Source organism: Mirounga angustirostris, unplaced genomic scaffold (genome assembly GCF_029215605.1).
Source record: "Mirounga angustirostris isolate CCGP_5_RB_7025 unplaced genomic scaffold, mMirAng1.0.hap1 SCAF_8, whole genome shotgun sequence".
Lineage (NCBI taxonomy): Eukaryota > Metazoa > Chordata > Mammalia > Carnivora > Phocidae > Mirounga > Mirounga angustirostris.
Genome location: NW_026991716.1, coordinates 62321783 through 62337210, shown reverse-complemented (window position 1 = coordinate 62337210; position 15428 = coordinate 62321783). Strand labels below are relative to the sequence as shown.

The window sequence follows — 15428 nt, the reverse complement described above, 5'->3', positions numbered from 1 at the left end:
ATCCTACCGCTATACACACTGTACATTTTTAAAAGGGAAACTATTGGTTGGATACTACTAGTTTTACCTTGGAATATTGCTCGCGATCAAGTTCTTGACTAGAACCAGACCCTGTTGTCTGCTTAAATCGATGCACTTTCATTTTCATCTGTCTTGTTCGCTCCTCCACTACTAAGCTTGCTGCAAAAACACACAATGGAAGCCTATTAACACAGGCGAAGCACCTTTTGGAACTGAATGGTTTAAGATTTCAATTCTTTTGATATGATTTCAAGTAAATGAAATTTAGAAATAACACATGACTAATAAAATGCAGAATATACAATGCTAGCACCTGTTAATCTAAAGATGAACATGACTCAAATCACACAAAATGGGGAACACAAATGTTAGTAACAAAATATAAGTACTCTATTTCTTCACCTGATATGAAATATTTTCAATTCCATTCGTAAATGACCATGTGAAATCAGATTCAATCGTGAAAATATGCCTTCCATTTAATCAACTGGTTGTTGCATGTACATATATAGAGAAAACAAATATGCATACTGAACACATCACACATATATGCACATGCTTAACATGCATGCACACACCCACTTAACATCCTCAGCTAATAGCAGTCACCGAAAAATGGTTGTAATTAATAAGCATCTGCTTTTGAGGCATTCTTATAATTTCTACCAGCAGTGTTACTTGAATATTTGCCAGTCTTAAAAATGGCCTAAGAGAAAAAATTGTTTTCTATTTCTGGTGGCTATGTCTGATCACATATATGAAATTCTAATGTTTTGAAAATACAATATAAAATTTTTAGCTCTTTAATTTATAATATGTACAGAAATGCATTACATTTAAGTCTTTCTTAATCTCCTAAGTAGCAAGTGCGACTGTTTAGATGGGAAAATTACAGCCTTTGATAAAATACAAGTTATTTTAAGTCAGAATCCATCATAAGCAGCTTAGCTTCAAGACCATACCATTAATTTATACATTTTTACAAATGAAGGGGAAAAAGGAGCTAAGGGCACAGTTGTGTGTAGAATGAACTTTTCAAAACATACACTTGTGTTGTGTGATACCTATGTTTATTTTTTACAATCTTTTGACAATTTTCCAGACTATTCAACTTTTGTAACCAGTGCTAAGATTTATTTTTAAGTTGTGTATATACACATTATTTATGGGGAAAAAAACTTCTTTGTGTGATTAAAGTATTGGGGCTTCTGCCAAGAGGGACTAATGACTTATAAGGATAATATAAATGTTGATCTATGTGACTGACTTGGCTACTACTGATTTTACCTCTTATGAGGAGTTTATAAAGACACCTGCTGGCAAATGTTTCCATTGCAATGATTAAAGGCCTATCATGCTCGATAAAAGACACTGACACCGATTATAAAAATTAAGTAAATATGTAGCTTTTATTGTGTGTTCAAGTACAGACTAATAGCACGAGATATAAATACATAGCTTGAAATGTGTGGGTAAATGTTTTAATTATACTTTTAGCATAAAATTATTAGGTGTTTAGCTCTGTTTAAATTCAGTAAATTAGGTAGACGATATCCATTCCTGACATCACAGTTTTGTGAATTAAGCAATGATGCACAATTGCTTTGAAAATGTTGACTGCAGAGACAGTAAATGATGACTATTATGATTAAAAGATGATACAATGGAGATCTTGAGAAAAGTAGTAGAAATTTATTAAATACTTGACAATATAGGAGTCGTAATGAGTACTATAAAGTAAAAGGCTATCTGAGATTAATTAGAAATTGAGACAAAATTATTGAGAAAGATGAGTTGCATTTACCAAAACCATATGCCATACAAGAAAATGTACAAATATCTGCTCTCTGCCTTCTGCCTATGGTGTGGGTACGTCTGGATACTTGCTCAGTCATTTGCTTTGAACTTTGAGGAAATCAAATGAACTGTATGTAATCAGTTGTACTCTACACTTAAAGCTTAAAGTAACTCATAGCCATCTCTACTTGTGATAAAAGCAAACTTAAATGGCAGTAGCTTAATATTCTCACCAAATGATATTAATTTTAAGAAATGTTTCACATTGATTGGCCCATAGCTTTGTAACTCTCACTTTTAGTATCATGAAATTCTTAGGGAAGACAGTTACTTGGCACTGAAAAGATAATTTCCCAAGAACTATTAGCCTGAAGCAATCTGAAACAGTTCTGGGTGATTTTACCTTGCCAGGACAACGCCTCATTTCTCTACATAGGATTACTTAGTTTATGACATGGCTGTATTTAAATCTTTATTTGGAAAACTCAAAACTAAATCATGAGGAGACAGTGGTAGCCTAACTGAAATGAATCCTAAAATGGTTTTAAATGACTTCATTTTGACCTTCCCAAAATGATTAATGCACTATCTTTATTCCTAAAGGAGGGAAAGTTGACATCTTTTAATCCATCAAAGAAAGAAAATCCCCAAAGTTTGACTCAAAATTGCAAGTAGACTCCCTTGACTAGCCAGCAAAAATGTAGTTCCCACGCTATCCTCGTGGCCTGCTCTCAGATTCCAAGAACAGAAGCAAGATGCCGATAGCCTATCATTGACTTACTCATATCAAAAGATCAAATAATTACATACAATTCACATTTTTTTTAGTAGTTCTCATTATTTCCTTATGGTATGTACATTAGTGTGTATTCTGAAATAATACAAGTGATCGTGTTTCAGTAAAAGTTTTTTTTTTTTCCATAAACATCAACGAAGAAGCTTCAGTGTGAATTTGGAGAGTTTTTAACTTTTCTACACAGTTTGCTTACTTGCATTTTATGTTTAAACCATCTATTGTCAAATGAAATGACATTATTTCTGAATTATTGGTGTGTTTATCTAAATAGAAAAACAAATATATGAATTAAAATAAAATATCACAAATTTGAACCAGAGGACATGATTATTAATGTACATGATTTACATAGAATAACAGATACTTAGTAACGACTAAAAGTGAATTGAATCCTTGGACTATGGTTATCTGTTGAGTGTCCCAGTATAAGTAAAATTAACACCAGCTCAGAAAGCTCAAGTATCTTACTTTGAAAAGAATGATCATTTAAAATTTTTGTATTGACACTTTTAATGTCAATGCAAAACTAAAATATGGAATATTTTTCAGTTCTCCCACAAATCCTAGCACTAAATTCACATTTTAGGAGCATCCTGAATGTTGGTAGCATTATTGTAAACTAACAAAATCATTAAAATGCCAGTTACTATTCTGTTATAAAAAGAATTTAAAAATTGGGGGACTTCTGGGTTTTAACTTTTTTTTTTTAATTTCAAAACTGCCATATAGTAGAGAGTTAAACCCCTCTCATTTTCTACAACAAATTTAATTATCATGTAATTGCATTTAGTCTTTTAATGGACATATAGCTTAGATACAACACAGTGAAAAAAAGAAGGATGTTTGTTAAGCCTGAGCTTTAGCTATAACTGAGATAGAGTGATATGAATAAACAATTCTTCTCTCCCTCTAAGGTGCAATTAACACTGTAATTTTATACAAAAGTTCTTTACGTTGGAATTTTTCTCTGTCTTTCTACAAGCTGAATGCTGTGTCTGATGTTGAATAAACTGTGCTTCTTAAAAAGCAGATAGTAACTTAGCTAAAAAATATTTATTGAATTTTATCTATTTTCTTTAGATTCACTTCACTTACACTATTATTTTAAACTCTGACATTTTTGTATATATGTCAAATATCAACTCAATAATATAATTAAGAAAGAATAAAACTAGAATTTTATGGGTTAATTTAAAACCATACTTAGGAAATCATTTCTTCTAAACTCAACAAGGACTCTGATTGAAGCATCAAATGGTGAGAAAAGTAAATACAATTTTAAAAGTCTATAATTTATCATAATTTTCTAATGGAAAGTATTAGATATTATTAAAAAGACAGACTAAAATAATTGTTTCTCTTCTTATGTCCCATACTTTGCTATGAATTCTTACTCTAACAGTATGGATGATCTTTGATGAAACTACAAAGAAGCTGAGATCATTTGCAAATACTGTTTGTACCTACATGCATCTCTTCTAGATCTATACCTTTCATAAGATTATTAAAGAGGCCAGTGACTTAAGAAATAATAAAAAAATAAAAAACTTAAGAATCTTTAGTAAATCTTCTCCCCTAACCCTCACTGAAACCTTCCCTAACCCTCAGTGAACCCTCACTGAAAAATTTCCATAGTATATCACCTTCTGCAAAGAGAATGTAATTTTTCTGTGAAATTCTTTTGACTTACAGACATTTGTGATTTGCTTAAAAATATTTTAAATATTATAGTTATGTGTAATTTAAGATAATTATAATTTAAGCATTATACATTCTTAAGTATATTTAAAATACTATTCATGAATTTACAATTATATAAAGATAAATTTGCTCTGATCCTCAAATCCTTAAATCTTCATTTCTTCCTATGCATCTACAAATTAACATGAATTTGGAACTTCAAATGTTTGTGCTTATAGGCAAAAAAGAAAATCCATACAAAGTATTGTTAAACCTTCCAATACTTTCGAGTATTCTAGGTGAAACATAAGTGTAAAGGAGAATAGGAACAATAAAAATTTCTATATTAGTAAATATATTAAAGTAATAACATCATGAGTATTTTACTTTGTAGCAGGGTTAGCTGGTACATCTGTCAATGATGACAGAGGATAATGTCGGGACATGATAACTAAGCTTGTCAAGTCAACTACCAAGTCCTATCACAGTTTGGGAATAGAAAGACTAAGCCTCTACTTCCTTGCTGTTTAGTAGTACAATGAGAGTTCAGTAATAATGGAGTCCCATCTTTGCTCCAATGTATGTCTCCGAAGAGCAATGATAAATGACCACATACCTAGAATTCGTCAGGTAGAATGAAATATATAAATGAAACACCTACGATGCCTCAGTTATTGACAGTAGTAAAAAAAATTTCCTTCTCTGAAGCACTTAAAAAAAATCACCTCAAACGTAAGAAACAATATCATATGAAACATGGACATTATAAAGTAATAAAAAATGAAAAAAAATTAGCTTATTGAATTTGTAAATGTTATAAACTATACACAACATGAATAGAAAGATAGGTTGATGTTTGAAAATTCAAAAATGAAATATTAGTTTTTACTAACAGTTTTTTAGGCTTTAGAGCAACACAAATTGTTAAGATGTATAAACATTCTCCATACATCTGGAAGCAATGTGGCAAAATGGTAAGAGGACTGGGAATGACCAGGCACAGATTATAATCTTGGACCCATTATCATTCGCCAGTTCATCAGTGTAGCCTTGATCAATTCCTCACACATCTCTTGATTATGGAGTTTTTATTTGTAAAGTGATAGGACTGCTCAGTGTAACTTCCATCTGTTGTAGTTCATGATTTTGTATTATTTCAGTAGGGTATTAGTATTTTCTCCACATTTTCAAAAAACAGAAAACTACAATATCTTTCTCTCTTGCTCTATTACCTAATTTCCAGCATTTTAAAATTTGTCAGCTTGCTAAAACTATAGATGTCAAGAGGGAAAATATCACCAGTGCATTTTACATTATTATTTATTATCATGTTTTTTTTTCAATTAAAAAAATGTATTCCTTGCATGTTCATTCTATTTTTGGAGTCATGCAAGTATAGTAAGCAACTTTGATATAATACACGCCTTCTTCCTTCCACACACATATACAGTATATCTACATGAAGATTAAATGTTTAGAGTATTCTGACTACACAGAAATGCCCAAATTCTGGGTCATTTTCCCAGAATAAAATGCATTTCAATTTGCAAGGGCAGAAATGTGTCAAATTGTTTTCCTTTTCCTCTTGTATGATTTTCTTAGACATTAAGGATTGTGCTATCATAGTATGAACAATAAAAATAAAAGATAACATCTATCCAGCATGAGAAGCATCAAACACAAGTAAGTAACATGTTAAATGAAAACACCACCTTTCCTTTAAAGGCTTTTAAAGAAAATAACTTGTGTTTTGCTATAGATCATTGAAATGGAATGTCGACATAGGTGGAATAGGTAATTTGTACATATAATCCCTCAAATCTCACTGCAGCCAAAACCACAAGACCATCTGTTGTTTTTAGCATGCTGATTTTCACTGAACTGTCTAAAACAAAGCTCAGGATTACCAACCCCAGACAAAACTTTCAATGTCAAAATTGCCAAGTGCCAGAGTAACACTGAAAATACTAGTCAGATACTTGATAGATAAGAAAGTTAGGCTCTTGAAGAAAGAATCTGTCATTTTTCCTTGCCATTTTGTGTTTCCCAGGGGTAAATAGCTTTTTAAAATGTATTTCTATTCTGAAAGGGAGCACTGTTTTCCTTATGAGGCACTTCTGAGAATACAGTCTTCGTGAAAAGCAGCCCGTGTAAGGAAGGCTTCTCTGGGGGGATAACAAAATCATTCCTTGAGGGGTCATGTTGTTTATTCCAAGTGATATCCAATATGTTTATCCATAGTTCTCATTATTCCAATAACACTCAGGGCAACAGTATCTATCTTGAAAGGTTTGATGTGGCATAACTGCTAAATGTAATTTTTTGACAGTCTCCTTTTTCCTGTAAAAAGTGTTTGCCAATTTTAAAATTTGTTTAAAAATACAATATTTAAGGGAAATATATGCTATTAAAGGAAAAAAAAATCAAAGAGCTTATGCATGGCTAGACATCAGTCTGCCTTTTATTATTACCTCTACACTTTCTCCACAAATCCCAGGAAGAAAGGAGTAATGATGTTCTTCCTCAATGAGACATTTCTTGCAAGTTAAGCCTTGGATGAGATGTGTTAAATACTCTGAAGTTTTTAAAGTCTATGTACTATTATAAATAACCACATATGAATCAGCAGAATGGGAAAACAGGGTTGAAACCATGAGTTCTGAACTGTTTTATATGTACAGCTTCACTCGCTACATCTCTAAAGTTTAAAGAGAAGGCTAGAATGACACTATATTTATGGATTTGTGGCAAAAAAAAGAATGGATAAGTTAGACTTTTTACTGATGGAGCTCTAAATATTTATGAATAGCTATTCATAATAGCTATTCATAAATATTCGTAAGTGTTCAAGAAAAGCAAAGCCCTGGAAGATAAACTTAAACCTTTGAAATCACAACATGATACAATAACAGGAAATGAATCCCCTGGCCTAATATGCACCTACTAAATAGGAATCTAATAAGAAGGTGAATAAAACTGAAATCCTTTTCTACTTAGTGACAGTTAAAATAATGCTGCTTCTGAAGAATACACAAATTAGTTTACTTGCTTTAGCAAAGATTTAAGTTACACGATTTTTTCCTATAATGTGTTTCACAACCACAGTATACTGTTAAAGTAAATGTGTAAGTATCATCTATATAATAATTTAGGTAACAGGAAATTATCAAAATCATGTTTTTCACTTTTTTATATGAATTGCACCTAATGAAGGTTAACGCTTAACAGTTCCATAAAAAATTGTATTTTGCATGACTTAGTATTCCAACTGTTCTTGTCAACATTTAAGGAAGAAAAGTACAAGTAACTGATACGAGCGTTTTTTACAGAAAACTTATACTTTAAAATACAGTTGACTAGAGACAATCCTTACATAGCCTCTATCACCTGGTTGCAATCATTATTATAGATTTTATTAGTGAAACAAAAAAGCAACAAATGCCACTTACTCTTTGTTCCTGTTCATATCATTTAATAACCTGAACTCTAATTGCTTTTCATTCTCCATGTGCGTAAGTTACACATTTTTTATAATAAAGAAAATTCATATTTGTATAAAAGAGAATGTGATGTGTTTTGCTAGGATTCAAAATTGCTTCCAAAACCCAAAAAGTTAATGCACTTAATAAATAGTATCCAAAGGCATATAAATTAGAAATTTATTACGATAGTAACATTTTTTCTCACCTTGAAGTCATTTAATTTCTGGTTCTGTTTTGATCTTCTTATATCATTATTTCGATGCCCCCAAACTACACTCATGGGCTCTTTAAAACTGTCCAAGAAATGTAGCAGAGAGGGAAAGATTGGCTTACTTTTAGAATGAATAATTTAAGATATGCCTATAAAGCAGTTTGTGAAGTCTAAAATGTTATCGTCTCTCAGCTTTCAACATAAAAGAGGGAGATAAAAGATAAATAACGTCCTATGAACATTCATAGTTCCTCAGTTAACTTTTCAGCCCCGAGAACGTGTTATCTTTATTCATACACCGCTTTTATTTTCTCAAATTACATGGTAATTTGAGGGACAAGCCAGGTATTAGAAGTATTAGAAGCTTTAGTTGGGTGATAAAAACCTGGGTCCTCAGGGGGGAGGTGGGACCCCTAAGTGAGCCCCTCCGAGGTGTTGTAAGTGGGAAATGGTACAGCAACATGCAACCCTGGGCAGAACATGGGCTGTGGACTCAAAATCTGGTTCTGCTGCACCGCAGCTTTGTCACCTTAACCACTTAACCCCCTGACTCTCTGTGAAACAGGTAATGATCCCTTCCTTACGGTTGCACACGTGTGGTTACCATAATCATGCGGTACTCCATGCACAGTAGGTACTAATAAGTGCTGTCAGTGTAGAGCAAAGTGGTTAAGAATAAGGTCTTTGGAGTGAGGCTCAAGTCTAATTCCTTGTTCTACCACTTACCAAACAAATGACTGATAAAGGGCCGAGTTTTTAATCTTCCCAAAGCCTTAGCTTCCTCAGTTGGAAAATTAAGATTAATAGTTATCGCTCAGGTTGTTGTAAGAATGTGAGATAAATATATAGCACTCTTAGGTCTGAACCTAAGTGAATAAGTGCTCAATAAATTCTATCTAACATAAACATGTTAATAGTATTTAACATCTCTGTTTATGTGCTTTATGAACATCTGCTTTACAAATGTATGCTGAAAAATACTGGTCCCCTACAGTTAGGGTGACAAACCATCCCACTTTGCCTGGAACTGTCCCAGTTCTAGTACTGAAAATCTTGCATCTTGGGAAACCTCTCAGTCCTCCACAAACCGGGACCATTAGTTGTCCTACAAGTTTGTATACAATTCATTAAAAATGAGCTCTCACAAGGAGCCCCTTAGCTTATACTGTCAGCTGGGCATGGCTTGTCCCAGTCTTCATCTACCCAGCGAGGACTTAAGATAACTTAATTTTCCAATACAATCCATCCCAGAAAAGATCAGCTCATAGCAGCAGGGTTTCTATGCAAAATAAAACTGTTTCTTTTTTATGGGGTACGTGAACATAAAACTTGACTTTAAAGAAATTTCTTGAACTTCCTTCTATCCTTTCTGGGCTTCTCAAACTTTTTGTGACTAAGCAATACTCCCTTAAATCCGAGGAGAGAGGTGCAGCATCCTCTTCTGCTCTCTGCCTGGTTTGCATGTATTTTGGGATGTGTCTCTTTGGCTGTTTTCAGTCATGTGGTCCATTCTGTGAAGCATATCCATGTCCTATGTGCAAAGAAGACTTGGCAGAGTGACGCCACATCTCAGCCAGAACACAATGATCTTGTAGAAATGTAACAATCTGTCATGCTCTGCAGTGAGGCTGTAAATGTGTATACTTCATAGAGACTTTAGGTTGTACAACTTATGAATTTTGTTTTGTTTTGATTAGCTAATTATAGCTTTTGCCTAGTAATAATATATATGGAAGATCTCTCTAGATGAAGAATTATTACATTTTTCTTCCTTTTGGCTAAACTAATTAGGTCATGACCCATTTCTAATATAACATTTTAATGTTTTTATCATAGTAAAATTTATCATGCAAATCCAGCTAAATTCTTCTAAATCTAAGTACAAATGCATTGGCCATTTTTGAACCACTGGATCTAATGTTGTGTTTTTGATACCTGAATTAAAAATGCAGGATGGCCAGCAATCAGTGCAAAATTTAAGGACCAAAACATTTTGATCTTACTAAATAACATTTTATTTTTTATTAATGTCTACTTATTGCCTAGTAAGTCACTTTGCCAGAATATGCATTTACCAGAATATAAATTTATTTTTATAAATTCAAATTAAATAATTGAATACTACCTCCCATTTTCACTCTATAAAACTGAGATATATAACACATACCTTAATAAACTAAGAGTTAGGGATAATATATTTGGGATTTGTGCCTATTAAAATAGGATATACTAAAGTACAGTGGAAGGAGGTCAAAAAGTGAGACACCTGGGCTTAGTCTACCATTCATCAACAGTGTAAATGGGTAAATCTCTTAACCTCTCTGAATCTGAATTTTATCATTCATAAAAAAGGGATGATGCTACTTTCAGGACTAATTTTTAGGATTACTATGTCCAACAAATTAATTCAACTATTAATCCACAAACACTGAGTAAATGTACTTTTATTACACTATACAGCATTATTTAATTTTTAATTAAATAATTAAATATTATTATATATTTAATTAAATAATCAATAATATTATTTATTTATTAAGCTAAATATTATTTATTAAGCTAAAACTCATGTTCAAATATTTAGTTATCAGGCCAACAGTAATACTGAATAGAAAATGGTATGGGCAGCACATGCGAACAGGACAAGGTATACATCTACTTGAAACTCAAGTCCAAAGACCAAAAATCAACTGTGATCCAAAAGATAGTAAGGCAGGAGGTCACCGATGTGCCAGCATAGCAGGCTGAGTGGTTTTCCTCGTCTGTCATTCAGGAAGACAACTGGTGGGTGTTATAACAATACTGAGGCCAAGGCAAGTGACATTTAGGCACCTGTTTCCCAGATGCATGATTGCAGTGAGGGGCAAACATTCTATAATGTTGCTGTTATCAAAAGGGAAGATCCAGGGATTTTTCTCTTCCTTTGCAGCAGATACTACCCTGAACAGAAAGTCAGAATCAACCCTTCACATGAGAGCAGGGGAATGCAAACAAACAAACAAACAAAAACATATAAGAAATATGTTATTTTTCAAAAGGAATTGTCATTGTAGATCAATTTGGAGACAAAAGCACTCTTAATCTTTTCCTCTTAGATGTGAATAATACAAAATACAAAATACTTAATACCAAATGCCCTACGAAATCACTGCAGGGAGAAAACTACCTTTATGTTAAATAATTTTGCTCATTATTTCAATAAATACAGTTATATAACTCACATATTATGAAAGAAAAGGAATAATATTAAATGGTTAAAAAGTTACATTAATATTTACCTTTTGTGGAAGAGTTATATTTTTCTTGTTCTTCAATGAATTAAATGCACATAATGATGGAAACAAAAGAAAGAAATCAGCAAATTTATAGTTAGACATGGAAATGTGAATTAGCACAATGGCATGAATAATAAAAATGTACAACATATAATGTGACATGATAAATTGCAATGACAAACCATAAGGAAGTCTCAAATATGGTACTAAAATTAATCAAAGAAAGAATGAATACAACAATTTAAAGATTTAAAATAAAAAACAGAAACACTGGGAAATTAATGTTTGGCATAGAAAAATGTATTGTGTGGCATTTTTTCTTGCCTTTTAAGAACTGCAAAATAGTTCAGCACCAATTTTTCTAAAACATTCTAATTTTAATCCATTATGACTTTTTATTGCAAGTGTATTAAAAAGCATCCTTAATATTCATAACAAACATTTTTATCATTTCAAAAATGATACATTTCAGATAATTTGAAATTTCACATAATTTATGAAAAATGGAATTCCAGTTTTTACTAGGTAGTAGGCATTTTCTTTTCATTGTGAAGATATTCAGTAACATTTTCCACAAGGAAAAAATTACCCTAATTTAAGTAATCCTTTCTTCCTTCTCAAATTAATTATATTAAAATATCTCAAAGTGAAATTATTCTTTGGAGATTATAATTCTTAGACATTTCATAAAGCTTTATATCTGCCTCCTTATTTGTACTCTATTTATTGAAAAATAATGGCCTATCTAGATATTTCTGAAGGGGAGTATCATCAGAGTTTTAAGTAGCAGATATAATCATAGCCATAAAATATAGCTGGCACACCAAATGTTAGTTTACAAATAATTTTTAAATACTTCTTTAAAAGATACCCAGTTGAGCACAAAAAAATCACTTGATTGGTTTCAGAAAACCATACAACATTTGTATGCAAACAGTTATGTTGCTTTCAGCTTCACTCTCCACAAGGGTTATGTTGGAATACAACTTTGGAATATAACCAGAGAAATTTCTTAGAAGTCTTTGTCCAATTACTACAAACTATTAGTTACCTAAATTGTAAGGCTACTTTTTTTGGCTACTTTATCCTCAAAATCTGTGTTGTAATCACTCCTCTTCTTTTCTTCTAAGTATACTTTAATGTAATCAGATTCCATGTAGCAAATAGGCTAGCATTCTTAATTTTTAAAAGAAACTTTAAAAAACTTTTTCAAAAATTAAGTAAAAATGTCTTTTCAAAGGATGTGTTTGCCTTTAAAAGAGCACATATTGCTTCTATGGTACAAAGACAGAATAGTAAAACTGAATTACAGAAAACAAAAGAAAACAAAACATGCATCCAGTCAAATAATCTAATCATCCTGGCACAAATCCTAAAAAAATCAAGTAGATAACTGTATCCAGAAACCGCATGAATAAATTATTTTATAACTTCATCATGAAGTTGCATCACTATCTAGGAATCTAAACCATTTGAAATATTTGCTCTTACCAACAACTGCTTATCATCAACTCATTTCTTTTTTTCAAAAAAAAAAGTAAAACTACCCTTTGTTAAAAATAAAAAAACAACAGCAACAAGAAAGAAGATTGGAAAGAAGGAAGTAGAGGCTTAATTGCAAATGAACTGCACTCAGCATTAACTTAATGGAAGATTGAAGTGTTTAAAAACTACTATCAAAAGAAAAAAAACCATAATTCTATAACCCTACAAACAACAATGAAATCGATCATAAATTTAACGTGCTAAATTCTGGCTCATCTAGGAATCAAATGAAAAATTTACTTTTAAAAACATATTTTAGGACACACAAAGATGTCATGTCTGTTCATTTTGAAATAGATCCATGATATGATGACGGAAGACACTATTACCATTTTCCAAAAGTCCCAGAGCACATAATAAAATCAAAAAGTAAACCAGATCTGTTTTAATTATGGAAGAACACTTAGATACAATAATACGTTTGTTCTCATATCTTAAAAAGGTTTTATGTATATGACTCTTGAGACCATAAATTTCAGGAACCTCAAATAACAAAGAGTGTTGACTACTGTATTTATATTAAATTTCAAAATAACTCCATCAATTTCATCCTCAGTCATTCCTTTCTTCCCACCTCAATTCAATCCTTACAAATTGATGATTTCTCTGAAAGACAACTGTGAATATGAATATCATAAACAGTAATGTTGATATTAACAATAGAACATAGCTTTTTAAAAAAACCCAAATCCAGCATACAATCCAACTGATTACACAGAAGCAATTCTTATTTCTATAGAAATAATATGCTATAATCTCACTATATAAGAGTTACATGCAGTACCCTTATATGCTTTTGAATCTATAGAGTGTTTTAGCAACTGGAGGAAATGCAAAGAATTTTAGGAACACATGATTTTTGGATATTGATCTTTAGCAAAATATGGCCACTGAGTTTGTAGCAAAATTCCAGAATTTGTGGTTCTTTTAGTTGTGCAACAGGAGTTCATGAATGGATAATTTAAAGAAACACCAAGTTTTATTTAAAGCAGTTTCATCTGGACTATTGTTAGAGTCTTAAAAACATTAATTATGAATTATCTTCTCAAAATGTTCCCAAAAGAGAAAAGAAAGTTTGTTAAACACATGAATTGAGAATTCCAATGAATTAATTGCTATTTTAGAAAAGAAAGTCAGAGTTTCACATGGCATCATAGATTCCTTATTAACTAAATGAATACTCTTATAATAACCCTGTATATTGAAGCATGACATATTCATGAAAACGTATAATTTTTAAAAATAATACACATCCAGAGTTTACCATAGCAGCCTTCCTCTCTTAGTAAGTTGATATTTCTTAAAATCTACACTAATTTTTCTATAACCAAGTATTCTGTTTATATTCTCTGTCATATCAGTCTTTGAAACAATGTATTTATCTTCTTAGATCATTTCTGTGATATTTCTCTGATACATTTAAGTGATACATTCAGTAAATTACTTCAATTAAGTAAAACAACATTTAAGTGATACATTCAGTAAATTACTTCAATTAAGTAAAACATGTACGCAGCTCCTTCAATATAGAATGAAATACAAAATTTCACATCAGCAACAACCAACACTGTTGAAAAAAATATTCAAAATGTTAACCTTTTAGTTGTTTATGGGGATGATGATTTTGAACACGTTTTAAAGAGAAGTCCTCTGTATTTATATTATAACCCCAAATTAAAAATTATTTCAGTACTTTACTTAATGGATGGATCTCTGATAATACTTGTGTGATAACATATTCTGATAAATCTTTTCATCTACTAAGAAATGGGATAGACCTTGGGTCACATGAAAAAAAAACAGTAATTATTTTAACCCAGTATTGAAATAATCTAGCCCAGATAGTTTAGGGAATTTAATTTCCATGATCAAAACTCTCCTCTCTCTCTGTCTCTCTCACTCTCTTTCTCTCTCTTTCTAGAAAAATAAACACAGTGTGTATGTGCTTAAAATAAGAGAACCTGTAAGTAACATGAATTGTTTAAAAAAAAAAACCCAAACACTAAAATGTGTGCTCTAAGTTATTCTTTCTTCACAAAACTTGTATAAAAAACCAGGATATTGCAAGTAAGTTAAAATTAAAAATACTGCTAAGGACTTCAATATGATCAAATGCTTGTTTAAAAATATTTTAAAAATAAGCTTAAATAAACCTTCTTCTAACACATAAAATGCCATATTTTACTGAGAGTTTAAAAACTGTATTTTCTTTTTTTGGTCCCTCTGAAAAAAGGTATTTCTAGGGTTCAATTTGTTCTCCTAATTGACAATCTAAAATTCAATCATTCACTCACTCAGCAAAAACCGAGTATATGCCATAAACCATTATAACGTGGTTCTAGGAATAAAATTCTAAGACACAAAATCTTAGGATTCAGCAAACTACATAAATTAAAGTATTATTCATTTAATAAAAGGTGTATAAAGAGAGGTGGTTCTCAAATCCAAGGTTTTTGGACAATGATCTTTCTTTATTGGATACCTTGTTCTATACTGCCGCTTCTCACTGGCACCTGTGGGAGCTGTCGTCCCCTCCGATTGCCGAAGGATGTGTCTGCAGGAGGAGGATGGGTTGGACTTGCTTGTCTGTGCATTCTGTGGGCAAAAAACAAAGGGGGAAT

At 31.6% G+C, this 15428-nt stretch overlaps 1 protein-coding gene across 2 annotated transcripts in view; it reads right to left on the bottom strand.

The window, feature by feature from the left end:
- The window catches only part of RIMS1 (regulating synaptic membrane exocytosis 1), a 492165-nt gene that overhangs the window by 100559 nt on the left and 376178 nt on the right, over positions 1-15428 (bottom strand). Inside the window, exons 22-24 of one of the 2 annotated variants that reach the window (XM_045867077.3) lie at positions 15290-15402; positions 11266-11295; positions 68-180 (exon numbers count right to left, since the gene is read on the bottom strand). In XM_045867077.3, coding sequence (XP_045723033.2) covers positions 68-180; positions 11266-11295; positions 15290-15402 — 256 coding nt within the window. Of the gene's footprint in view, positions 1-67; positions 181-7981; positions 9519-11265; positions 11296-15289; positions 15403-15428 lie in introns of those variants that run through there. The other variant, XM_064597758.1, reaches the window with a different exon arrangement.